Source organism: Phyllopteryx taeniolatus, chromosome 8 (assembly GCF_024500385.1).
Source record: "Phyllopteryx taeniolatus isolate TA_2022b chromosome 8, UOR_Ptae_1.2, whole genome shotgun sequence".
Taxonomy (NCBI): domain Eukaryota; kingdom Metazoa; phylum Chordata; class Actinopteri; order Syngnathiformes; family Syngnathidae; genus Phyllopteryx; species Phyllopteryx taeniolatus.
In genome coordinates, this window is record NC_084509.1 from 12634956 (window position 1) to 12661622 (window position 26667).

Here is a 26667-nt window from a genome sequence, read left to right on the forward strand (position 1 = left end):
TTCAAAGGGTGATTAGTTTCACTTTATACTTGATTTGACAACTAATTATATTGAAATGTCACTTCGATATTGTATATACAGTAGGGCTGCAGATTTTGAATATTTTTAGAGTTGATTACTGTACTGTCTGTCTCATCGATTAAACGGTTAAAAATCAATTTTTCATTATTAAACAACAAAAATATGCATGTGAGATCCAAGTGCTATTGTTGTCCACTTGAGATGGCCTTCACCACATTTCACGCTACAATATCTGTGACTTTGTGTGTGTGTGTGGCTTAAAAAGATGTGCTAACCAGTCGTCCACCATCGAATAGATTATCAAATTAATCAATAACGATTTTTGATATTGGATTAGTTTAGAAAATTGTCCAAATCCTTAGACTTCCAGCCTAAATATTAAGTAAATATGAAATTATTTATAATTATGATAAAGTAAATATTAATAACTATTATAAAAAATGAACTAGACTGATTATTTGTGCGTTTCATCAAAATAAGACATTTATAAACATCTTTTACTTTGGAAAACAATTCTCAACATTTTTGCCTACTTTCTTACGTTACGGACCAAACCAGTAACTGAATCGTAATCAATTTAGGTTGGTACATATTCTGCACTGTCAATCTGAAATAATGTCCTATTTTTGAATAAAGGGATGGAAATCTTATGTTTTTTAAAATCCAATTAATTGATTAATTGAAAAACAATAATCAACAGATTAAACAATTATTAAGCCTTAGTAGTAACAGTCTGTGTGGAAAAATAATTGTGACGCTTCAAGGACTTTTTTTTGTAATTGAATTATTCGAGTTATTGGAGTAATCATTTAAGCCGTAATGTACGGTCAATAAAGATTTTTATATTTTACATTATTTCCTATGGCAAAAAAAAAAAGTTGGAAGTCCAGTCGGGTCACAGAATGGATGTGTCTGACTTTGGAGTTTTCACCGTAATGTCGAGGTTGTCAAATATAAATGCGTCATAAGTCATAAAGTGATATTGTGACAGTCTGCATACTTTTAGGTGCTTACCTTTTAGATCCAAGCATTCGTTTCGCTGGGTCAGGTCTTTAAGTTCCTGCAATAATTTTTAAAAAAGCAGCGTAAGTGAGACAGAATACTTTATGAAATCACATCCTGTGTTGCACATTTTGAAACATCTCCATACCACACAAGCCACTGACAAAAAACAAATCCAAACAAACTTCCTCTTATGTAATCCGAGACAGACATTTGCTTGATCTGGTGCTTTCCTGTTCAGTTTTTATACGTGCATGTCACTGTAAATGTTACTGGTTCCCCTCGTTAGCAGTCAGTGAACTCTATCATAGACGAGGTTGTCAGGTAGCGCATCGCACATCAAACAAAACTAATTTTTTCCTCCTGCCCTGGTGATACACACAACCACGCAAACAGCGGGAGTGCTGCCCTCGAAACTATGTGCCAGAAAATAGTTGGCCCTCTATCCCACTCACCATGAACTCCATAACCTCTGCCCCATGCCACGCTGCCAGTAATTATCTGTGCCTGCCTGAACGTGCTGACGGCCTCCCTGCATGACTCAACAGGTCCTGATTAGCTCAGAAGATGTCACAAAACAAATATCCAACGGCATATTAGGTCAATGACATATTACATGACCACCTAAATTATTAAATTAGCTAACAAGATGTCTGTGTAGTCATGGTAACATAGGTGTAAAGGCCAGCACAGTGGAAGTAATTCTCCAGCCATCCATTTTCTATGCTGCTTATCCTCTTTGGGTGAGGGTGAACCAAAGCCATAAGTCACAAAATGTATTATATTTTCCAGGTTTTAGTATAAAGCAGTCAACTCCTTAAAGGTGTGTGCATTAAGAATGTTAAAAAGCACTATGAAGATATCGACTTGTCTACACTTCTGTATATTACACTATGCGCCCACCACACATCATCAATGACTAAGTGGTATTTGATTTTGTATAACTCTCACCCTGGTCAGGGTCGCAGCGAGGTAGCTGACCCTAGACTGGTCGCCAGTCAATCACATGGCACATGTATAATAGATGTACAAACCATTCACACTCAGATTCACAGATTTAGACCAGCGGTCCAAAACCACCCGGTTGCTGAATGGTAACGGTCCGTGAGCCAAGTGGTACCAAGCCGTACAGAGAAACTGAACAAAAACTATTTTATTCACCATCAGAGTCTGAAAGAAGTCTTATTTTTAAATATTAAGTGAATCCGGCTGTGCCTGTGTGATAAGTAAGCTCACAAGCTAGTAACAATGAGATAAATGTCTTTGGAGAGCTTCTTCGGTAAAGGCCAAACAAGAAGGAAGCGCCCAGAACTTCCAAGAAAAAGAAAGCTCCATTTAAGTACAATATCAGTAGTCTTGTTTAAAATGTGTTCATCGCTACAGGTGATTCTCCTGCGCCAAGCCTGCCCTAGCTAATATGTGCCGACAGGCATGAATGACGAAATGAAGGGTTTATAACGGCCCCCAAAAAGGCACTGACTGTTGTATTTTAATAACTTCATTTTATTTGTTGCTTGCTGTCAAAATATGGATTTATGTAAAACTGGTAATTGGCACAAACAAGGCTGGGAACAGTTAATTCGGATTACGATGATGGTTGAATTTATAAAGTGCATGCTCTCAATGATGCCTCCAATTGCTTCAAGACACGATCAACCAACAGAATTAATCAACTGATTAATTTGCCCACAACTAGTTAGAATTATACTGAAAACACTGCCCGTAAAGTACAATGTTTTATAAAGTCAACAGTTTGGCACTGCAGCGATTCATTTATTACCGGTATATGAAACGTTGTTTCTAAATATGCAGCCCTATGGGGGGCACAAGTCAGTGCAAAATGTAGGCCGGTCCCAAGCCCGGATAAATGCAGAGGGTTGCGTCAGGAAGGGCATCCGGCTTAAAACCTTGCCAAACAAATATGAGCGTTCATCCAAAGAATTCCATACCGGATCGGTCGTGGCCCGGGTTAACAACGTCCGCCACCGGCGCCGTCAACCTGCAGGGCGCTGTTGGAAATTCAGCTACTGTGGGTCGAAGTCGAAGTCAAAGAAGAAGAAGAAGAAGAAGAAGAAGAGGTGGAAAGCGGGTTCTTCGGCAGAAAGAGAAGAGGAAAACACAGAGCCTAGAACTGAATGTGGGGACTTTGAATGTTGGGACTATGACAGGAAAATCTCGGGAGTTGGTTGACATGATGATTAGGAGAAAGGTTGATATATTGTGTGTCCAGGAGACCAGGTGGAAAGGCAGTAAGGCTAGAAGTTTAGGGGGAGGGTTTAAATTATTTTACCATGGTGTAGATGGGAAGAGAAATGGAGTCGGGGTTATTTTAAAAGAAGAGTTGGCTAAGAATGTCTTGGAGGTGAAAAGAGTATCAGATCGAGTGATGAGGCTGAAATTTGAAATTGAGGGTGTTATGTGTAATGTGATTAGTGGCTATGCCCCACAGGTAGGATGTGACCTAGAGGTGAAAGAGAAATTCTGGAAGGAGCTAGATGATGTAGTTCTGAGCATCCCAGACAGAGAGAGAGTCGTAATTGGTGCAGATTGTAATGGACATGTTGGTGAAGGTAATAAGGGTGATGAAGAAGTGATGGGTAAGTACGGTATCCAGGAAAGGAACTTGGAGGGACAGATGGTGGTAGACTTTGCAACAAGGATGCAAATGGCTGTAGTGAACACTTTTTTCCAGAAGAGGCACGAACATAGGGTGACCTACAAGAGTGGAGGTAGAAGCACACAGGTGGATTACATCTTGTGCAGACGATGTAATCTGAAGGAGGTTACCAACTGTAAGGTAGTGGTAGGGGAGAGTGTGGCTAGACAGCATAGGATGGTGGTGTGTAAAATGACTCTGGTGGTGGGGAGGAAAATTAGGAAGACAAAGGCAGAGAAGAGAACCATGTGGTGGAAGCTGAGACAGGACGAGTGTTGTGCAGCTTTTCGGGAAGAGGTGATACAGGCTCTCGGTGGACGGGAAGAGCTTCCAGAAGACTGGACCACTGCAGCCAAGGTGATCAGAGAAGCAGGCAGGAGAGTACTTGGTGTATCTTCTGGCAGGAAAGGAGAGAAGGAGACTTGGTGGTGGAACCTCACAGTACAGGAAATCATACAAGGAAAACGGTTAGCTAAGAAGAAGTGGGACACTGAGAGGACCGAGGAGAGGCGAAAGGAATACATTGAGATGCGACACAGGGCAAAGGTAGAGGTGGCAAAGGCAAAACAAGAGGCATATGATGACATGTATGGCAGGTTGGACACTAAAGAAGGAGAAAAGGATCTATACAGGCTGGCTAGACAGAGGGATAGAGATGGGAAGGATGTGCAGCAGGTTAGGGTGATTAAGGATAGAGATGGAAATATGTTGACTGGTGCCAGCAGTGTGCTAGGTAGATGGAAAGAATACTTCGAGGAGTTGATGAATGAGGAAAATGATAGAGAAGGGAGAGTAGAAGAGGCAAGTGTGGTGGACCAGGAAGTGGCAATGATTAGTAAGGGGGAAGTTAGAAAGGCATTAAAGAGAATGAAAAATGGAAAGGCAGTTGGTCCTGATGACATTCCTGTGGCGGTATGGAAGCATCTAGGAGAGGTGGCTGTGGAGTTTTTGACCAGCTTGTTCAATAGAATTCTAGTGCGTGAGAAGATGCCTGAGGAATGGAGGAAAAGTGTACTGGTGCCCATTTTTAAGAACAAAGGTGATGTGCAGAGCTGTGGCAACTATAGAGGAATAAAGTTGATGAGCCACACAATGAAGTTATGGGAAAGAGTAGTGGAGGCTAGACTCAGGACAGAAGTGAGTATTTGCGAGCAACAGTATGGTTTCATGCCTAGAAAGAGTACCACAGATGCATTATTTGCCTTGAGGATGTTGATGGAAAAGTACAGAGAAGGTCAGAAGGAGCTACATTGTGTCTTTGTAGATCTAGAGAAAGCCTATGACAGAGTACCCAGAGAGGAACTGTGGTACTGCATGCGGAAGTCTGGAGTGGCAGAGAAGTATGTTAGAATAATACAGGACATGTACGAGGGCAGCAGAACAGCGGTGAGGTGTGCTGTCAGTGTGACAGAAGAATTTAAGGTGGACGTGGGACTGCATCAGGGATCAGCCCTAAGCCCCTTCCTTTTTGCAGTGGTGATGGATAGGCTGACAGATGAGGTTAGACTGGAATCCCCGTGGACCATGATGTTTGCAGATGACATTGTGATCTGCAGTGAAAGCAGGGACCAGCTGGAGGAACAGTTAGAAAGATGGAGGCATGCACTGGAAAGAAAGAAAGAAGAAGAAAGAAGAAGAAGAAGATTAGCCGAAGTAAAACAGAATATATGTGCATGAATGAGAGGGGTGGTGGGGGAAGAATGAGGCTACAGGGAGAAGAGATGGCAAGGGTAGAGGACTTTAAATACTTGGGGTCAACCGTCCAGAGCAATGGTGAGTGTGGTCAGGAAGTGAAGAAACAGGTCCAAGCAGGTTGGAACGGGTGGAGGAAGCTGTCAGGTGTGTTATGTGACAGAAGAGTCTCTGCTAGGATGAAGGGCAAAGTTTATAAAACAGTGGTGAGGCCAGCCATGATGTATGGATTAGAGACAGTGGCACTGAAGAGAAAACAGGAAGCAGAGCTGGAGGTGGCGGAAATGAAGATGTTGAGGTTCGCTCTCGGAGTGACCAGGTTGGATAAAATTAGAAATGAGCTCATCAGAGGGACAGCCAAGGTTCGATGTTTTGGAGACAAAGTTAGAGAGAGCAGACTTCAATGGTTTGGACACGTCCAGAGGAGAGAGAGTGAGTATATTGGTAGAAGGATGATGAGGATGGAGCTGCCAGGCAAGAGAGCTAGAGGAAGACCAAAGAGAAGGTTGATGGATGTCGTGAGGGAAGACATGATGGCAGTTGGTGTTTGAGAGGAGGATGCAGGAGATAGGCTCTCATGGAAAAGGATGACGCGCTGTGGCGACCCCTAACGGGACAAGCCGAAAGGAAAAGAAGAAGAAGATATGAAACGTTGTTTCTAAATATGACAAAATGGAGGTGAACCAGCATTCAAGGGGGATTGTGTTCGACCTCAGAAGTGCCACTGTCTAGCATACATATGATGCCTGTATATAAAATCATTTGTTTCTTTGGGATTCTTATAACAAGGGCAGAAGACTGGTGGGAGTTGCAGTGGCAAAGGCATTCAACATGCAGCTGCTAAACAGTCATCCTTATAAACAGCTAGAGAGATAAACTTGCCTGAAATGCACATATCCTGTAGGGTGCATGGCAAGCTGCTGCATGCATTATGTAGTCTTAAGAGTGCATTTAGCGAGAAAGCGGATGGGTCTGATAAGAGGACTGAACTCTACTTCCAAAAACCCTACAACCAACAGTTCTGTCTGTCTTGTTTACATGGCTGCTCACTGAAGTCATGACTCAGCACAAATAAAAAAACAAAAAAGCTGTTTGGAAGAAATGCCAAATATCACCAATATGACTAATAAACAAAAATGAGCGCATAATAAAAAAAATAAAATAAAAGGTAAAACTGCAGTAATGATTCCTCATAAGATGACAGGAAGACGGGAATAAAGGAGGGGCTGGTGATACGGGCCGCCATACTGGGCCAGTGGAAATGTACCCAGACCATAAAGTGAAAGCATGAGCATCAGCTTAGCAGTGCAATGTGTTTTTCCTCAAGTAGCTGTGATGTTAACTCTCAGCTGACCAGGCGTGCAGGTATTCCTTTGTTGAGTCTCTCGACCTACCCGTACCTGTCTAGAACTCATTCTTCAATGGTTCCCACTGAGGTACAGACCTTGTAACCTGATGTGGGTAGTAATGCGCTACATTAACTTTTACTTATCCCATTTTTGGGATAAATTGTACTTGTCAGAGTAGTTTTACTTCAAAATACTTTTTACTTTTACTTTAATATTTTTGTTAAGAATAAACTTTTTATTCTGTTACAATACAACAACTTTTATTTTTATTAATCTATTATTGCTTGTGCGTTCTACCTTTTGCTTTGTTGGAGACTTGCCTTGGGCATTGTCTGTTTCACCAATGCAACAGAACTACTAAGGACATTGACTTCATTTGACCAATGAAACGGAGCCAGGCAGTCACATGGCCATACAATATGTCCCCGTGGCCTCACACAGAAGCAAAGTTAAAAAAGAACAACGTAATCCCCGCTTTGTGACCGTAAACAAAAACTGAATTTAAGACAATTTGCCTTACTTTTTTATGTCATTAAATATAACATTTATTACCGTTTCAGTTAAAGTGATATTGTTTGGCGATGTCTGAATTTGCACATTACCTTTTTATGTTGTCTAGTTGACCTTCATGCTTTCTTTTAAAAATAAATTAATTAAAAGATACTCACCAGTTACTTAGTACTTGAATAGTTTCCCCCCCCCCCACTTACTTACACTTAGTTTTACTCAGGTAATTATTTGAAAGACTAAGTTTTACTTTTAAAGTAACAGTAATCTAACGAGTACAATTCGTGGCTACTCTACCCACCTCTGCTTGTAAATAAGGCAGAAACTGCAAAAAAAAAAACTGATTCAAACCCACAGTGATCATGTCTGCAAATTTCACGTACAAAGGCAATCCTCGCCCCACTGGATTTGAGGAGCTGCTCCTACAGAGGGATTATGGGACACATGACTGCTGGCTAAACCACAAGACAAGGCTGCAAAAGGAAAGAGGAGACAAGAAACAGTCTTTCTGCTGGGCTATCAGTGCCCTATCTAATGGTAAATAATCACAACAGGGAAGAAAGGTTTTGTGTTAATTTTCACAAGTATAATTGACAACAGATTTTTGTTTCCTTCCTGGTTGTAGTGTAGAATGTGTGTGTGTGTGTTGGGGATCTTATTTTTGTGGTGAACTGTGCCTCACCTGAATCTGTTTCAACACTTTGGGAATGGGTTTACAGTTGAGCTTCTGACAGGCCTGTTTATACGAAGACAGGATGTCGTCCACCGTCACATTCTGGGCTGGTAACGCACAAAATAATACAATTTAGATTTAGTTTACATTGAAGTGTGAAAAGTTAAGAGTTTCCATACATCGAACCTATCTATCAGAGACACATACCTGTACAGTCCACTCCAAAACTATTGGAACGGCAAGGTCAATTCCTTTGTTTTTGTTGTATACTGAAGACATTTGGGTTTCAGATCAAAAGATGAATATGAGACAAAAGTCAGAATTCCAGCTTTTATTTAATGGTATTTACATCTAGATGTGTTAATTCAGGACAGAACAGCTTTTGTTTGAAGCCAACCACTTTTCATATAAGCAAAAGTATTAGAACATACATTATTAAATTAACTTGCGTGAATAACATTTAATATTTGGCTGCATAACCCTTACTTGCAATAACTGATATCCATGCTCTATTGGGTTAAGGTCTGGTAATTGACGTGGCCAGTCTAAAACCTTCCACTTTTCCCCCCTGATGAAGTCCTTTGTTGTGTTGGCAGTGTGTTTTGGGTCATTGTCTTGTTGCATGATGAAGCTTCTCCGGATTAGTTTGGAGGCATTTTTTCGTAAATTGCCAGACAAAATGTTTTTTTAGATTTCAGAATTCATTCTGCTGCTATCATCATGAGTTACATCTTCAATAAAGACGAGTCAGCCTGCTTTCCATTACTAAAGGCACACACTGACAACAATGTTAGGTATTTACTATCGATTATGTGCATGTGAGGTTCAAGCATTTTTTTTTATCCACTTGGCATTTGCATCATCATGTTCTATTGTACTCTGACTTAGGCGTGTGTGGCTTTATACCCACATACTAAAGAGGCCTGGGTTGGATATGAAAAAATAAAATAGTAATTGTACTGTTTACATTGACAAAAAAATTCAGATACAGTGGCTGAAATAAGTATTTAACATGTCCCCATTTTTCTCACTAAATACAGACTTTCCAAAAACTTAGAATATCATGGAAAACTTTGTTTATTTCCAAAATTCCATTGAAAAAGTTTAACTTTCATAGATTATTGATCCAGGGCCCACAATTTAAACAATTTCAAGTATTTATTTATTTTTTTACATAATTACAAAAGTTAAAACACCAATGACCTCTAGGGGGCATTCAAGGATTGGCCACTGACATAAGTTTAGGTCAAATGAACATTACAACTGACAGAAAGAATGGGTGCTAACTTACTGCAATTAAATTACTTAAATAAATACTCTTAATGACTTGCTTACTTTAACTTTCTCACTGTCCCAGCTATATGTTGTCCAGAGTTTGAGTCCGTTTGACCCGCCCCCACGCTGTATTGCTTCAACAAGTCATGCTCCTCGAGTGCATTCTTCAGGTGCTCGATCAAATTTGTGTTGAAGCATTTAGATGACGTTCCCCACAACGTACTTCAGTTGTGCACAGACTGCAAATAACTTACGTGTTGTTTGTATGAGACACCGGAAAATACTCCCATACCGACGACGTGTTTTTTCATCGACAAGATTGAAAAAACTTTATTGGCCGTCAATTTCAGTACTGCGCAACAAGACACGTGACAAGGCTAAAAATAAATTAGCTTTTGGATTCATACGCGACGAAGATGTCTTGTGCGGAGACGATTGATGATGTCATTGATTGGATCGGCGACTTATGACATGAAAGCCGAGCGGCATAAAATGCAAATTATTGGCCGATACCGATAATGCCAATCTGATCGGTGTAAAGTCTATTTTTAAACTGAGTGTCACACACTAATCATCTACTAAACTCAAAGCACCTGCACAGGTTTCCCAAGGTGTCATTAAATTGCTTCAGTTTGGTTCAATCTGGGGAAGACTGCACACTTGACAACTGGCCTGAAGACCATCATTGGTAAACTCCATAGGATAGGTAAGTCACACAAGTTCATAGTTAAGGAGGCTGGCTGTTCACAGAGTGCAGTGTCCAAGCATATCAATGAAAAGTCTAGTGGAAGGACAAAATGTGGCAGGAGAAGATACACCAGCAAAAGAGATAACTTTGGGCTTCAGTGGATTATCAAACAGAGAAGATTCAAGAATCGAGCAGAGATCCAGAAAGAATGGAATGAGGCGGGAGTCACAGCGTCAAAAAACACCACATTCAGACGCATCTGGGAGATGGGTTACAACTGTCGGGTTCCTTGAGTCAAGTCACTTCTGAGCCTGAGCAAACGTAGGAAGCGTCTCAACTGGGCCAAAGAGAAGAAGTACTGAACTGTTGGCCAGTGGTCCAAGGTCCTCTTTTCCGATAAAGGTGTGCCTTTCATTCGGGAATCAAGGTCCAAGGGTTTGGAGGAAGACGGGTGAGGAACTGAACCCAAGCTGCTTGCGTCAGTCATGATTTGGGGTGCAATGTCCAGTACAAGTTTTGGTAAACTCTGCTTTCTTATATCCAAGGTCACTGCAAGAGTCTACCAGAATGTTTTAGAGGACTTCATGATTCCTTCTGCTGAGGGTCTGTATGGAGATGCAGATTTCATCTTACGCCACCAAAACCTGGTTTGATGCTCATGCCATCACAGCGCTTGACTGGCCAGCCAACTCGCCGGATCTAAATCCTATTGAATATTGATGGTATATTATCAAGAGGAAAATGAGGGGCACCAAACCCCAAAACAAAGAACTGACAGCAAGCATCAAGGAAAGCTGGGCTTCCATAACTCCCAGGCAATGCCACAGGCTGATTGCTTCAATGCCACGGTGCATCGAGGCAGTGATTAAAGCAAAGGGATTCCCAACAGAGTATTGAAGATTAACATATCGTTTTGAAAACACCATATTTTGATTGATTTGATGTGACCCTAATTTAGTTTTTTTTTCTACAAAAACTGAGAAGTAAATGGTGATTTTCTTCACAGTATTATTATTATTATATTTTTGGAATTCCTGATTTCGTCGGTTTTATGAGCTGGAAGCCCAAATTATGTAAAAATAAACCAAGAAATACTTGAAATTGTTTAAATTGTGAACCCTGAATCTATAATCTATGAAAGTTTAACTTTTTTAATGGAATTACGGAAATAAATAAACTTTTCCATGATATTAAAATTGTTGGAAAGGGTCTGTAGATTTCCAAAGGTGCTATTGACATGAAAATTTCACCAGATGTTGGGAACAACCCAAGTAATCCATACATATAAAGAAAGTAGAACAAATAAGATCAGAAATGACATGTAATAATGTGAAATGACACAGGGAAAAAGTATTGAACATGCCAACTGGTATTTATTTGATACGTTGTACAAAAACCTTTGTTTCCAATGACAGATTCAATACGCCTCCTGTATGAAGAAACTATTCGCATGCATTGCTCTGGTGTGATTTTGGTCCATTCCTCCACACAAGTAATCTTCAAATCTTGAAGGTTCTCTGGGCTTCTTTTATGGACCTTGAGTTTCAGTTCTTTCCATAGATTTTTAATTGGATTCAAGTCAGGTGATTGGCTGGGCCATTCTAGCAGCTTTATTTTTTTTCTTTGAAACCAATTGAGCGTTTCCTTTGCGGTATGTTTTGGATCATTATCCTGCTGAAATGTCAACCCTCGTTTCATTTTCATCATCCTCGTAGATGGCAGCAGATTTCCACCAAGAATGTCTCGGTGGATTTGCACATTCATTCTTCCTTCAATAATGTGTTTACCAGTGCCATTTTCTGAAAAGCAGCCTCACACCATCATGTTCCCACCTCCGAACAGCACTGTTGGTATGGTGTTTTTAGGGTGATGTGCAGTGCCATTTCTTCTCCAAACATGGTGTGCATTATGGCATCCAAACAGTTCAGTTTTGCTCTCATCATGTGTTGAATACTTTTTCCTTGTTATTTCACATTATTACTCAAAACTTAATTTCTAATCTTATTTTTTGTACTTTCTTTGTATGTATGGATTACTTGGGTTGTTCCCAACATCTGGTGAAACTTGAATGTCAATAGCACCTTTGAAAATATATTTAGTGAGAAAAATGGTGACGTGTTAAATACTTATTTCAGCCGCTGTACGTCAGATTGGGGGGGATGGGAATTGATCTACAGTGTGTGAACACAGTCTAAAAGTTTAGAGTTGCCTGGCTGTTAACTGTCTGTGTTTTGAGTTGCCCCAACTTAGGCTTTCTACAGAAATTTGGTGCGTGCAACTGTCGGTGTGGAAAATGATCCCTGTGAAACATCAAGTGCAGAGATTTTGCTTTAACCATATTTCAACTGAATTATTTGTGCTAGTCGATTAACTGTTTCAACCCTACTGCTGAGTATTATTATCTTTATAAATGTTTAACGTAGCTCTCTATGAATCTCATATTGGGCAGGTGAATCAAAGGAATAACATTCAGTTTTAGTGTGACTCAGTATTTTTATTAATTATGTTTATTAATAGGCTATAGACAAGGAGTGTCAGTATGGCTTTGTTGAGGCATAAATGTTTGGACAATAATGGTGGTGATGGGGGGGGGGGGGGGTTCAGAAAAGACAAGTTTAAATCCACCACTTCAGAGCTGTAGTCATGATGGTACAATTCCCTGACTCATGCTGTCAAATCATTGTGTTTCCTCCATTGTTTTATTTTTGTGCTCGGTAGTTCTGTGAGCTATGATTGCGGCACAGTTGGGGAAAAAAAGAAGAAAAAAAAAAATATTAAAAATGAGCTTAGGCTGGAACATAGAGAATTGTAAGACTAACACTTTTGAAGAATGTCGACCGTTAAGAGTTTCTGGCAGAATGAGTGCTCTCTTGACCATAGAGGATCAGAAACTGGAACCTGTTTTAGAGTTTCCCCAAGTCCTCTAAGAAGAAAGTATTGTATTGTCTGTGTGGGGGAGGTTAGTCATTGCTCGTATCCCAGTCTATGCTGGGGCTAAATCCAATCAGCTGACTTGGAAACATTCAAACTTGCTGCTTTGGTTGAGAGGAGGTGGCAGAAAGAACAGAAAAGACAAAAAAATATGATAGGTATCTTGCAATATGGATTAGTTGGAAATAGCATGATGCACTGAATGACTGTGGTTAAGACAAACATGCCTGCTGCTTGTGTGACAGCTCTACTTTCAGTGGCAGTCAGCATTTTGCATCGTCTCGCCATGGTGAGACTTTGTCTGCCCCAACTTAGTCTACTCCATCTCCTTTCCACTGTTTTCCTGACAGTGCTATCTGTCATTCTACTCATTCGAAGTTCAACCACTTAAAGCTGAAACCAAAGAGCAGTCAAGACCTAGAACAAACACAAAGCTGTAGTCATGATGAATGGGTCGGCAAACTCGAGACAACCAAGTTTGCAAGAGTTTCATCAAAAACATGCAAGACGATGTATAGTTGAGTTAAGAGTTTCATGTTTTATGGCGAGTCATGAAACTGCTGCCATCCTGACAAAAACCTTTTTTTTGCACTTTAGCATCACCCATCTGTCTAGTATAGTATATAAATGGTATACCCTCACAATACTGCAACTCGTTCGTTGCGCCTGCTATATCGCAGATTTTTAAGTGATCGTTTTTTATGGAGTTGAGCGCCTTCTGTGTAGGACCACATTGTGTCGCAACACACAGCACAGAGGCCTACTGGTAGAGATGCAGTGGATTCAAACCAAAAAGAAGAGGACACGACTTTAGTGTCATGCGGTACCAGGTTTTGCCGTTTTAATATTTCTACAGAGCAGAGAGAATATATCCCTGTGAGTATTGTTGTATGCTGTTTGTATGTGTTACTGCTCCGTGTGTGTTAAAGAAGCAATTGTTTGAAGGTTTATAACTACCGTAACATCTATGCTAATTTCCATTAGTACATCTATGGTGTGTCACATAATATTTTATGTTAGCATTAAACTAGTTGAATCTTATTCAACATAATTTTATGGATTGGTTGAATATTTTGGTGTTTAAACATACAACAAAAATTCAATTGGGAGTGATAAACTGCTGAAAGCAAGCCCCCTTTGCTTCTTATTTGGATAACAGTGCAAGTGAGAGAGTGAGAAAGTGCCCTCAGGAAAGATTTAAAAAGTGTGTTTTAATAAGTTTTAAGTTGTTTACTAACTTTAAATGTATTAAAAGAGTGGCAGAGGGATAAACAAAAACATTTTTATATGGTGTCTATGTTGCAAACATATCCCCCAGGACAAACAGGTGTTCTTAGTATATCCAGTTAGGTCCATAAACATGGGGACATCAACACAATTCTCATCTTTTTGGCTCTAATCACCACCACGATAGATTTGAAATAAAACGAACAAGATGCGCTTTAACTGTATACTTTCAGCTTTAATTTGAGTTATTTACATCCAAATCAGGTGAACTGTGTAAGAATTACAAAAGTGTGCATATGTGCCTCTCAAGTTTTAGGGAACTAAAAATGTAATTGAACAAATCAACAATCATATATCAAACTTTTACTTTTGATTGCTTAGTCGCAAAGCCTTTGCAGTCAATTACGGCCTGAACTCTGGAAGGCATAGAATAGACGTCACCAGACGCTGGATTTCATCCCTGGTGATGCTCTCCCAGGCCTCTACTGCAACTGTCTTCAGTTCCTGCTTGTTCTTGGGGTATATTCCCTTCAGTTTTGTCTTTAGCAAGTGAAATAAATGCATGCTCAATCAGATTCAGGTCAGGTGATGGACTTAGCCTGTGCATAACATTTTCTTTGCCTTAAAAACTCTTTTGTTGCTTTCACAGTATGCTTTGGGTAATTGTCCACCTGCACTTGTGAAGCGCCGTACAAAATTATTTTTTCCTTGGTGAAACCCTTCCCAACAGTTGGCCAGATCAAGAACACCAGGAGGTAAGTGTATGCGTGTCAAAGACAACAATCAAGAGAAGACTTCACCAGAGTGAATACAGACGCTTCACCACAAGATGTAAACCATTGGTGAGCCTCACAATCAGGAAGGCCAGATTAAACAACAACAACAACAAAACAAAACAAAAAAAGCCCGACAGTTCAGGAACAACCTCCTATGGACAGACAAATATCAACTTGTATGAGACTGATGGGAAGATAAGAGTATAGAGAAGGAAAGGAACTGCTCATGATTCAAATATACCACCTCATCAGTGATGGATGGTGGTGGTAGTGTCATGGCCTTTGGCATGTATGGCTGCACTGGAACTGGTACAATAGTACCATAATTTCTTGTGTATAATGCCTAAAAATTATGCCTGGATCAGACTACAAGACAAATGTGGTCTTTCATGATGGCACTATGTCAGACTACTGCCATAAATTCAGGGCGGCGGGACCAGAATACCTTTCACGGGTCAATGTGACCGGATATACCCGTTACCATGGCGACGATAACAACAATGGATCGCGCTAATGTATTGTATTGTGTTGGGGGGAAAAAGAACAATAAGAGGAAAAACATGGTGTCGTTAGCAGTACTAAGGAATGGGGTGTTCATTCAAGAAGAGATTGAGGTATGTTCATGTACTTTTAAAACGATACTGCTCACAAGCAGGCAACGTATTGTTATGTAATCTAGCAAGCTAGTGCTAGCACTAACGTTTGTACGTAAACATACTGGCGTACTGTCCAATCATGCTCTACAGCTTTGGTAAACATTGGTTCGTGCGTGTGAATAAATGTTGACAACGGCACCAAAGTATGGTGACAATGGCGAGTAAGGGAGGCGACGTGCCGGTCGCAATTGCAATCCTATTGGTCGACGTCAAGGTGTGCTGTCGGAGAGCTGTCGTTAATATGTCACACTACACGGAAGATATTCCCCCACCCCAAAAAAAACAAAACAAACAAACATGCCTTACTTTACATTTTGGCGTCAAATCATTGGTCGTGGATTATGTCACACTACAGGAAATTTTGTCGCCGGCAAAATGTGTGGCCCGATCCGAGAAAATCGACCGCAATGGCGAGTCAATTTTGTGGGTGAGCATTACACTCGAGTGGGTATTATACACGAGAGATTACGGTATCTGCTCATATTCAGCCAAATGCTTCAGGACTCATTGGACGGCGCTTCACAGTGCAAAGGGACAATGAGCGGAAGTAGACTGCGAAAGCAACCAGTTTTTTAAGGCAAAGAGGTAGAACGTTATGTCAAGTCAATCACCTGACCTGAATCCGTTTGAGCATGCATAACATTTTACTTGCTGAGGAAAAAAACTGAAGGGAAAATATATATATATATATATATATATATATATATATATATATATATATAAACTGTTGTAATTCCTACACCGTTCACCTGATTTGGATGTAAATACAGTGGACACCTGCATATTCACTATTCGCAGTCCGGCCCTGTCCTATCCTGCACGAATAGCAGGGGTCCACTGTACCTCAATGTAAAGCTGAAAGTCTGCAATTAATGACCATCTTTTTTGTTTAATTTCAAATCCATTGTGGTGGCGTTTAGAGCCAAAAAGATGAGAATTGTGTCAATGTCCCACTCCCAACATTTATAGACCTGACTGTAAAGTTCAAGGACTCGTACAAATGGCTAAAATGATGATAAAACGTCTGCGTCACGTCAAAACAGCAGACTTGCTGTCTTTTTGGGTATTATTGATCCCTTTTTCCTGCGTCCTAATGTCCGACTACAATGGGGCTAAATTAAAAAAAATAATAAGTGTGTCCGATTTTTCCAGTGAGAGTAGCCCATCAATTAAGTTTTATTCCACACTGTATACAAAGGTTGCACTGCATTTTCTCACAGTATTTTAAGTGTGCAGCCGTCTAAGCTTGAATGGTACAGCGTGTCCTTTCCAGTGAACACCAAGTCCTTGGAATAGAGTTATTGTGAAGAGTTGAGATGGTGCAAGTGTGTGCAAACACTACCAAGGTGAAGGTGGGGTTTGCCCGCTGGTGGTCTCATGCTTAACATACACCTTTTTTTACACACACATCTCATTGATTAGAGAAGAGGGTAAGAGCTTGAGAGGGAGAGAGAACTCGAGTTTTCGAACCTTGTGAAGGGTCGATAAGATAAGAGTGCTTAGTCAGCTAGAAACAGTCAAATACTTTGTAATAACTAGTCAGAGTTGCAGCCTGGCAGGACCAGTAAAATATGAGCTATGCTCTGTTATTTCTCTGTCTTTTGTTTTTCGCCACTTCCTCCTGTGCTGCTGGTACATGCCCGGAGGGAGTGGCGACGTGGAGGAGGGGTAAATGGCTGCTCGAAACATCTTTGAAAATCATGCTTGGAGGAAGCAGAGAGGTGACGACAAATACAAAGGTATTTCCACATCGTGTAAAAGGTCTAGATGCTGTCAGTGTCTACCAAGATAAACTACAATCCCAGTTGAAGAGACTTAAGCTCGGGTAAACTTAGGTCTGAAGATAAATCTGCAGAAAGGAAGGCAGCATCGATTGATTTTTCATTCAAAGGCTACCTGATGCAGCTAGGTGATCAACCATTTCTTCACACTAAACTGTTTCGAACACTGGTGCAAATCCCACCTCAGGTTTTGTTTGAAGCTTGAGGTATTTTAAGAGAAAGTAAAGCTATTAAAGTCGAGTCATTTCCGAACAGTCCCAGCAGTGCCTCTGTTGCATGTGAGCTACAGTGGAACTCCCAGTCAAGTACTGCTGTCTTGGGGCGAACAAAAACTGCAGGCACCAAGGGAACTCGATCTGCCATAAATTATAAATCAATTACTACAGCTGAGGAGCTGGTCGAGCTGGCCCAGGCACATTATGTTGAGTCTCCACTGTTGTATAGCAAATCTCACCGAATAAAAACAATCTGTTTTACTTTTTGGCAACAAATTTGAGTAGATATTCAGCTAAATCTCCTGCTGCACTAACTACAATAAAGCTCCTTCTGTACGTCTGCTAATGACCGATACCACCGATTTATTTTCTGATACGATACTGCAAATACAGTCCTTCAAATGACTGAAGTATCAAACATATTGACATTTAATTTTGAGAACTGGTTTGACTTTGTCTTTTTGAGTGGAAAATGGAGTGACTGCAGTGAAAAACGCCGGGTGTAAATACAGAGGGAAATCACAACTGTCAAGTTCTTTCAGTTTGCAACAGTGCATGACTGACCCATGGTCAAGAAAAACAATAGAATCATACTGTCCTTGACAATTCACTATATTGTCGGGATTTTCAAATGAAAACGTTCGTGATTGGAGCCTACTGATATTGCTTTTTATGTATCAATGGGGCGGCACGGTGGACGACTGGTTAGAGCGTCAGCCTCACAGTTCTGAGGACCCGGGTTCAATCCCCGGCCCCGCCTGTGTGGAGTTTACATGTTCTCCCCGTGCCTGCGTGGGTTTTCTCCGGGCACTCCGGTTTCCTCCCACATCCCAAAAAACATACATTAATTGGAGACTCTAAATTGCCCGTAGGCATGACTGTGAGTGCGAATGGTTGTTTGTTTCTATGTACCCTGCGATTGGCTGGCAACCAGTTCAGGGTGTACCCCGCCTCCTGCCCGATGACAGCTGAGATAGGCTCCAGCACGCCCGCGACCCTAGTGAGGAGAAGCGGCTCAGAAAATGGATGGCTGGATGGATGGATCTATCAACGGTATTTGCTTCCACTGAGGTGCATTTCGTGCTTGCATTCCGTAATGACATATTTATTCCGTTAACCCTTGGTAAATTTGAAATTATATTTTTTGTTACTGATCATTTATTCTTATTCAAAGTTTCATTTTGCACTGAAAGCTGTTTAAATGTGTTAAAAAGTATTGCAATAAAAAAAACAGATGTTTTTCGTAACTGAGGAATAACCATGATTAACAATCATGATAATATTGATCAAAATAATCATTAGGTATACAGGATAACTGTTTTTTTCCCACTGATACCATTAACTTGCTACAGACACCAATATCATTTTTTTCCCATTTTTTCAATTTCCAGGTCAAGGACCCCGAAACTGAAGCTGGAGCGGACCAGTTATGTACATTGTATATAATTGTTTTATATTAAACTGGCCCTATAATAGAAGCCTTTTTATTGTCACAATCAGTTATCAGTCCAGTTTTTTTTCAAAATCAGACCAATCGGTGTGAAGTCATTTTTTCTATCGGTCCGATAATTATTGGCCCCAATAGTTATCGTGCATCCCTAATAATCATGTTTATCATTTTGGCATTTTATGTATATTATTGCAATATTTAACATGCCCGTAAACAAATATTTTTATTATTCAATGAAATAAACAAACGTTTTAATGTGGAAAAATAAGCATGCTATATGTATTCTCCGATATTTCAGACATTCATTTTAGGCACAAGTTGTTTGTTGTTTTTGTCCTCGTTCAGTTCCTCCTCTCCCGCATCTGCCATAATTCCTCTGCTTGCGGCTGCTGAAATTCTCACTGTACACCTATGGGTTCGCTCTAGCCAATAGGAGACCATCTAGGGGGGTGGAAGGTGACACACAATTAAGGTCGCATCTGATTGGTCAAATTCAGATAAACGCCACATATGTGCACCAAAGCATACAATATATGTATTCATTTATTGCACATCTTTGCGATACACAGTGCATGTGCCATTATCGCGATAACAATATTTTTTCGATATATTGTGCAGCATAAAGGTTGCATTTCTAATGTGTTTGTAGAGCACGTAGACCTTTGGACTTTTAAAAGGTACAATACAAGCTTTTATATAGCATAATAGGTTGGTGGTGCCAACCATTTGACGACCATGACAGGAAATCCATGTCTATAACGTGATCATATAGATCTGGTTGACTCCTGCAAATCAGTGGTAATTTTCATTTTAGAAAAAGTATTTGACTTTTCAATAATGCCACTAAAATATATTGCTGCACACCAACCAGTGTTAACTATAATCAATACAACCTAATGGGAAGTGGCCATGCAACTTATCAAAACAGCATGACTTCATTTAACTAATTTGTGAGTGTGTGCATCAGTACCAGACTCCCAACTGTTACATGCTGATTGTGAATGTTCAGTGGACTCAAGATTATTTCATTACCACGGTAGGAAGCTTGTGTGGTAGCTGGTTTGGTCAACAGATTAGACTACAGAAGATGTATATTATAAAATTGCTTAATTAGAGAATTGATTACGGTCAAGCCACTGTACAGAAGCCGCTCCAGAGCAGTTTGTACATCTGGACTTTTACACAAAGCAAGACGACTGCAGGAGAGTGCAGTTTACTGCCTAACCTACAAGCCATTGACCTTGACTTTAACTAAACAGCCACTAAACAAACACCTGGTTATACACCAGGTATTGCACAATTAGTAAACAATCCTCTTGAAGGATTAACTCTGCTCTGCAGCAGAAAGAATGAGGTATCTGCAAAGGCGTGGCCTTCACGCATTGACCATTTCCTATGTCTCTCTGATACGAAAGTCAATAACCAACAAACCAGTGCTGATTTGTTGTTCAATGGAAGAGATTGCATGTGGAACACTTATGCATACCGGAGTGCAACCATCTTATGCTTACCCACTCAGTCACAGATAGATAACTCACCGGCCACAACATTAAGCCAAATTTCCACCGAGCAATATGGTTCAGTTCAGCTCACCACAGTAGGATATGGAACGGTAAACATTGACCTAACATGGTGGCCGAGCCTGCACCCATGGGGCCCGGCCGGGCACAGCCCGAAAGGGTAACGTGGGTCCCCCTTCCCATGGGCTCACCACCTGTGGGAGGGGCCATAGGGGTCGGGTGCAGTCCGAGCTGGGCGGTGGCCGAAGGCAGGGACCTTGGCGATCCGATCCCCGGCTACAGAAGCTGGCTCGAGGGACGTGGAATGTCACTTCTCTGGTAGGGAAGGAGCCCGAGCTGGGCACATCCCAAAAACATGCGTGATAGGTTGATTGAAGACTCTAAATTGCCCGTAGGTGTGAATGTGAGTGCGAATGGTTGTTTGTTTCTATGTGCCTTGCGATTGGCTGGCAGGATGTACCCCACCTCCCGCCCGAAGATAGCTGGGATAGGCTCCAGCACACGCGACCCTAGTGAGGATAAGCGGAACAGAAAATGGATGGATGGATGGATGTCTAAGAATTTTTTACAGCACTGTACCTGACATTTGTGAGTGTACATGGAAACCCAAGGCTTTGGCAAACACTGTTGTTAGCCCAATCAGCCTTAAACGGTCAATGAACATTTCACACAGGCATTGACATTAAAATGTAGTGACAGCATCACAGGAAACGGATCTCTTTCTAGCACAAATCGGAGTGAGCCTGATATAACTTAGCAACAGCATTTATGATGCAACTTTCTATTTCAGGAGCTTAAATTGAAAATTGCCTTAAATCAACAGCTGACAACAGCTCCTACTCAAAATGTCTGTGCTACTTTTTCAAAATGGATGCCCAGTTCCCACCCAGTCTTCAGCACCGCTCCTGAAGACGTCATTCACACTTGACAGCTGGCTAGCTCAACAAACGCGGGGTGGGAGAAGTACTGTGGCTCTGATGCTGAGCACTCTCACTTGTCTGGACAAAACTGATGAAACAGAGTTTTAAAAAAAGGAAATAGGGGCACATTCAAAGAGAGTGTGATTAAAAAGCCAGCACAACATATTATGGTACCACTGAGAACCCAAATCAATACAAAACTCATTATTGCTCCAAGTGGCTTAATAACTGTCACTTGCACTTCTATTGATAGTGTGGAATTGTTTGTTGATTAATCGTGTCTTTGAGCGACTGAGGCGAAATGGAGCACTCATCTAGTTTACAGTCTAAAGAACATAACGTCGTCTAGGACTGCAGCTATCGCTAGCTGCTATTTTTTGCATCGACTATGTACCCCGCCTACCGCCCGAAGATAGGCTCCAGCAGCCCGCGACCCTCATGAGGATAAGCGGTAGAGAAAATGGATGTACATTACTGATTATCCCATTGATTAGTTGAGTAATCAGATAAAAAATTATTTTGCGTTATTATATACATGCATGTGAGATGCAGGTATTATTTTTGTCCACTTGGGGTCACCATCCTCACCTTCTCCTATACTGTAGTATCTGTGACTGAGTGTGTATGCCATGGCTTTAAAAGGTGAGGCCTGGCCTGGTGAGTGACATGGGCATCAGTGAATGAGAGTTTAGAGTTGGCTGGCTGTGAATGTCTGTGTGTTGAGTAACTCGGCATGAGTTGGGGCTTTTAGCAGCTTGTGTATGATTGTGCTTATTACGGGTTTATTTTCTTAGTGTTTGTTAAATAAAGCAATTAAAAATGTTCCGGTGGTTGTGTCTATCCATGACCACTTGTGGGGCATTACAGTATTTTCTAAATAGTGACGGTAGGCAATACTAAATTAGCTTATATCGATACATTACCTCGTGTAAGCCAACATACACATGCTGTTTTGGTTTTTGCACTTTATCTTCCTTGTTAAGCATGAAATAACCCTAAACTTAGTAAATTTTATTTTCAGGATTTTGCTTTGACCTTTTTTGTCATTGTATTATTTGATTAATCGTTGCAGCCCTAAAGTTGTCTATGGGAAGCTGTGCTACCTCCATGCAGACCTGCACTATGGCAACTCCCCCGGCTAGCATTTTTCTGTGGAAACAGGAGTTCAGAACATTCAGAGACGTTTTCCCATTTCACTTTTTTTTAAACTATGAATTTAAAATTTTCCCCATAATGAAGGAGGTTTAGTCAAATGCTCACCCCTATTACCATAGTCGAATTAACAAATCAAGATATAACACAACATTTAGGTTTCGTTCCATAATAAGTAAAACCCTGCATCATCCACGAAACATCTCACACATTATCAGGCCTCAAAATTCAAACCCACATCTCATACACGAACGACGCTGGTGAGTGGTACCAGATTGCACGATGAGGGTCACATGTTCTATTTCTAAATGAAGGAGTATTTAATGTGCAATGAATGCGCTTGTAGAGTGTTAAAATAATATTTGTAGTTGCACAGAGCAGGTCCACGAGTGGGAGAGCAAGGAATTCCTGTTTGATGAGTGAGCAGAAAGGCCTACACAGACGTGTATTTGAGAAATCACCGCTGGACACATTTGAAAGAAAGAAAAAAATAATCTACTATTTTCTTTATTAATCTTTCATGTGTGTGTTCTATCATGCAATGTTCTTTGGAATTTGTTTCCAGGTGAAAGGTGTTGAAGGATGACTCTCAGTCGTGTACTTTTGATCACACAAAGTAGGCCAATGAAACACTCAAAGATTAGCTTTGCATACCGAAAGCATATTGTTTAATGGTGGTTGGTTTCAAAAAGAAGGTGTAATTTTAGTGCTTTCCGTAGAACAAGCTGAACCAACCTGTGCCACAGTAACAGTGTGTAACTTGGTCCCCAGCCATGACAAATAACATCTCCGGTCACAGAGCCACTAATAACCTCGTGCCAAGTAGGGGGCTGAACGTAGGACAAAGCATTGCATTGTTTTATGTTCATGTAAATACTTTTAAGAGAGCACATATAACTAAAAGGTTTACTAGTAATCGTGCAGGGATAGGGTATCCTACTTGATGACTTAGTAAAAAAGTCCTGTGTGGCTCAGCAATATTGGAGATGACCGCTATCGCTGATTAACAAATGAAACAACAAGTGCCTGCAAAGTGATACAGTGCCTTCATAAAGTACATGATACACTGATTTACTAAATTCAACTGCCGGAGAGTGAGAAGTGAGGTATTGCAGTTTGTTTCCAAGTACGGTGGTGCCCTGCAGGGCTTAAAAGCTAGTCAAATTTGGAGATTGACCAAAACTTTCTGGGAATTTTTTTTTTTTTTTTAATTTACACAATTTATACATCAAACTGTCACAATGTGGAACTCAGTGCACCTCACTTCAACCAGCAAATGATAAAATGTTTTCTGCTTTTTCCTTTGACTTTTGTGGCTTTTTGAAAACTTTTTCTGAAAGATGGTGTCAAGAAAGGATTGTGAGAAGAATATCCACCTGATGATACCCGTGTCCAATTACGGTACTTATTGCCAGTGTTAGCAAAGTGTTTTTTCATGATACTTTTGGATTATTGCCAGTAGGCATTAGGGACATGACCGTATTCGGTTTTAGGTACGCTCTGCACAGGACGATACACCCTTACGGACCCCTTTTTTTGGTTTTGCAATTCACGTGCTGTGTGTGTAAGTCCCAGGCAGAGGAAAAGCTCTCCCTCAAGATATAATAGCCAATCACTGTTGTGTGTTCACCTGCTCAAAGTTGCCGTGTAAAACATGTCCACTAGTAAGAGTGGAAGAGTAGAGAGATTAAAATTAGTAACAGTACTGGCTTCATTTAAATCTCCAGTGTGGATTAATTTAGGTTTAACTGTTGAATCGAACAACGAGAGAGTAAAAACTGTTGAAAGACATTTTACTGTAATATGACCAAGCTTGTATGCATTAGGGCTGCCTGTGACTATCGAATATTTTTAAAACTGATAATTCTCGATTTTTCCATTGATTAGTGGACACAAACTTTTGCATTCAAGTTTATTGCAATTTTTTTATTACTGTTTATTAGCTCATTATTGTGACTGTTTATTAATTGATTATTGTTGTTTGTGATTAAACAAAATCAAATAAACAACAAACAAGCAATATCACATGAGAAGCCGCAATCTACTCACCAACCTTTTTGAAACAGCTACTTCTTGGACTTAATGAGAAGGGGTATTAGTTTTATATACACTTCTGAGGCTGCTTCAGGTTCACCAGGTTAATCATACTACGGCTGCAAATAAATAATTTTTTTTCCCATAAATTGATTATAATACAGTTACTGGTTTAGTCCGCAACATGTCAGAAAATGGTGAAAAATGTTGATCATTGTTTTCCAAAGTAAAAGCAGATCTCTGCAAATGTCCTATTTTGATTAAACACACATGATAATCAGTCTGCTTTCATGAGAGACTACAGAAATCAGGGAATATGTTCTGTGGAGAGGCTGAAATCAGAGGCTTTGGACAGTTCTAAATTAAACAATGGCTCTAAACGATTAATCGATCATCAAAACAGTTGTTGATTAATTTGATCATACACTAGTTGTTGATTAATCTTCAAAGCTGTAGTTTGTATCCTGTTATAATGGTTGCTACACAACAGTAGGGCAACAATGAAACAACAACTGTCTATTAAGAATGCTTTGAACACACCTACAGTGCCACATCACATAAACAAGGAAATAACTCATGCAGTAGGAGCATTTATTGCTAAAGATTTGCAACAATTGTCTGTGGTCAAATGGATGTGGTACGGTAACTTAATGAAAACACTTGACCCGCGTTGTACTCTGCCTTGCCGTACACACCTCAGCAACATTCTATAACAACTGGATTAAGTGTGGGTTGATTGGTCATGCCTGCAGACTGGGGTCTTGGTATGACCAACCACCCCATACTTAAGCCAACCGTTACACAAGGAGTGATTTTTGTATGTTTTCATTTTTATACATATTTTATCTTACACAGTATTATCACGTGTACACAATTTGTCATGGAATAAGAGAGCTGGAAAGTTGTGTTTAATAATGGTGTACTCAAAATGCAGAACTAATATGATTCGGTACACTACAAAGTGCATTCTTTGCAAAATAAAGAGATCAGTTTGACAGAACAAAACACTAGGGGTGTCCCGATCCAATCTCTGAGATTGGAAAACGGTCTGATGTCAGCAAAAAACAAGTATCGGATTGTACTGGATCTAAAATCTCAGATTTTACCACTCTTATACAAGCAGTCCATTCCACACCTTGCTCCAGCATTTCTATCCAGCAGCGCCCGGACGGCATGCAGAGCACACGTTCACAGGTAGCTAAGGTGCTAACATAGTAGTAAGCAGTAAGAGTGTTGCTTGCTTAAAGTCATTCATTGACACAATTACACCTATTGAATGTTCAAATACATCACAGACATTGCGTCTTCGTTTTTGTTCAGAAAAATCGCTAGCTCAAAGATGGACGAGCTAACAAAAATTAGCATTGAACTCACGGCACTTTTATCCCAAAATAATAAATATTGGTACTCAAACGCTGTATAAAAACAAACAAAAGGGCAATATAACAATACTCTCAGGTATCTATTCCTCAAACTCTGTGAAATATTAAAAATATTCAATTGTGATTACCATTACTTTCTTTGTTGCTGCAAGTGGGTATCTCACTGCGTTTATCGCACTGCCCCTCAGAGGTCAAGATGTGCACAGCAGGAACAGGGAATAAAACTATACTCCAGATGCATTGCCACCGCACATATGGAGAAACCAAATGCTGTTCTCAACAAGGTTGCATAACTTTATTCACCCCTCTGGTTAATAATAATAAATGGGTCAGTTTTTCCTCATACCTACTGCTGCTGATTATTGTTCTCTGTTTGTGTAATATCACTCGATCAAGCCTTTTCTAACATTCCATACTACAAAATAAATATTGTATGTATGATTACTGCTGATTGGACCAACATCGGTATCGGCCAAAGCTCAAGGCTGCAATATTGGTATCGGATTGGAAGTGAAAATGTTGGATCGGGACATCCATACGAAACACGTACATGAAAATGTACTGAACCATGGGCCAAAAATGTACTGTCCTACCCTTAGTCGCTGTGGATGATAAGTGTTGCTTCCTTTTAGCAACTTTTAGAGCTGTCTGTGTAGATTCTCAGTCATCCAGGTCATGATAATCGACAAATAGTTGAATCAAGGCTACTGGGCTTCTTGTTTGTTGAAGATGTCTGACCTTTAATCCAAAAGACCCCTTC

At 40.4% G+C, this 26667-nt stretch overlaps 1 protein-coding gene across 2 annotated transcripts in view; it reads right to left on the reverse strand.

Annotated features, from left to right (window-relative positions):
- The window catches only part of ppp1r37 (protein phosphatase 1, regulatory subunit 37), a 52554-nt gene that overhangs the window by 18000 nt on the left and 7887 nt on the right, over window positions 1-26667 (reverse strand). For both annotated transcript variants that reach the window (XM_061782042.1, XM_061782041.1), the window contains exons 2-3: window positions 7910-8007; window positions 1036-1081 (exon numbers count right to left, since the gene is read on the reverse strand). In XM_061782042.1, coding sequence (XP_061638026.1) covers window positions 1036-1081; window positions 7910-8007 — 144 coding nt within the window. The remainder of the gene's footprint in view (window positions 1-1035; window positions 1082-7909; window positions 8008-26667) is intronic.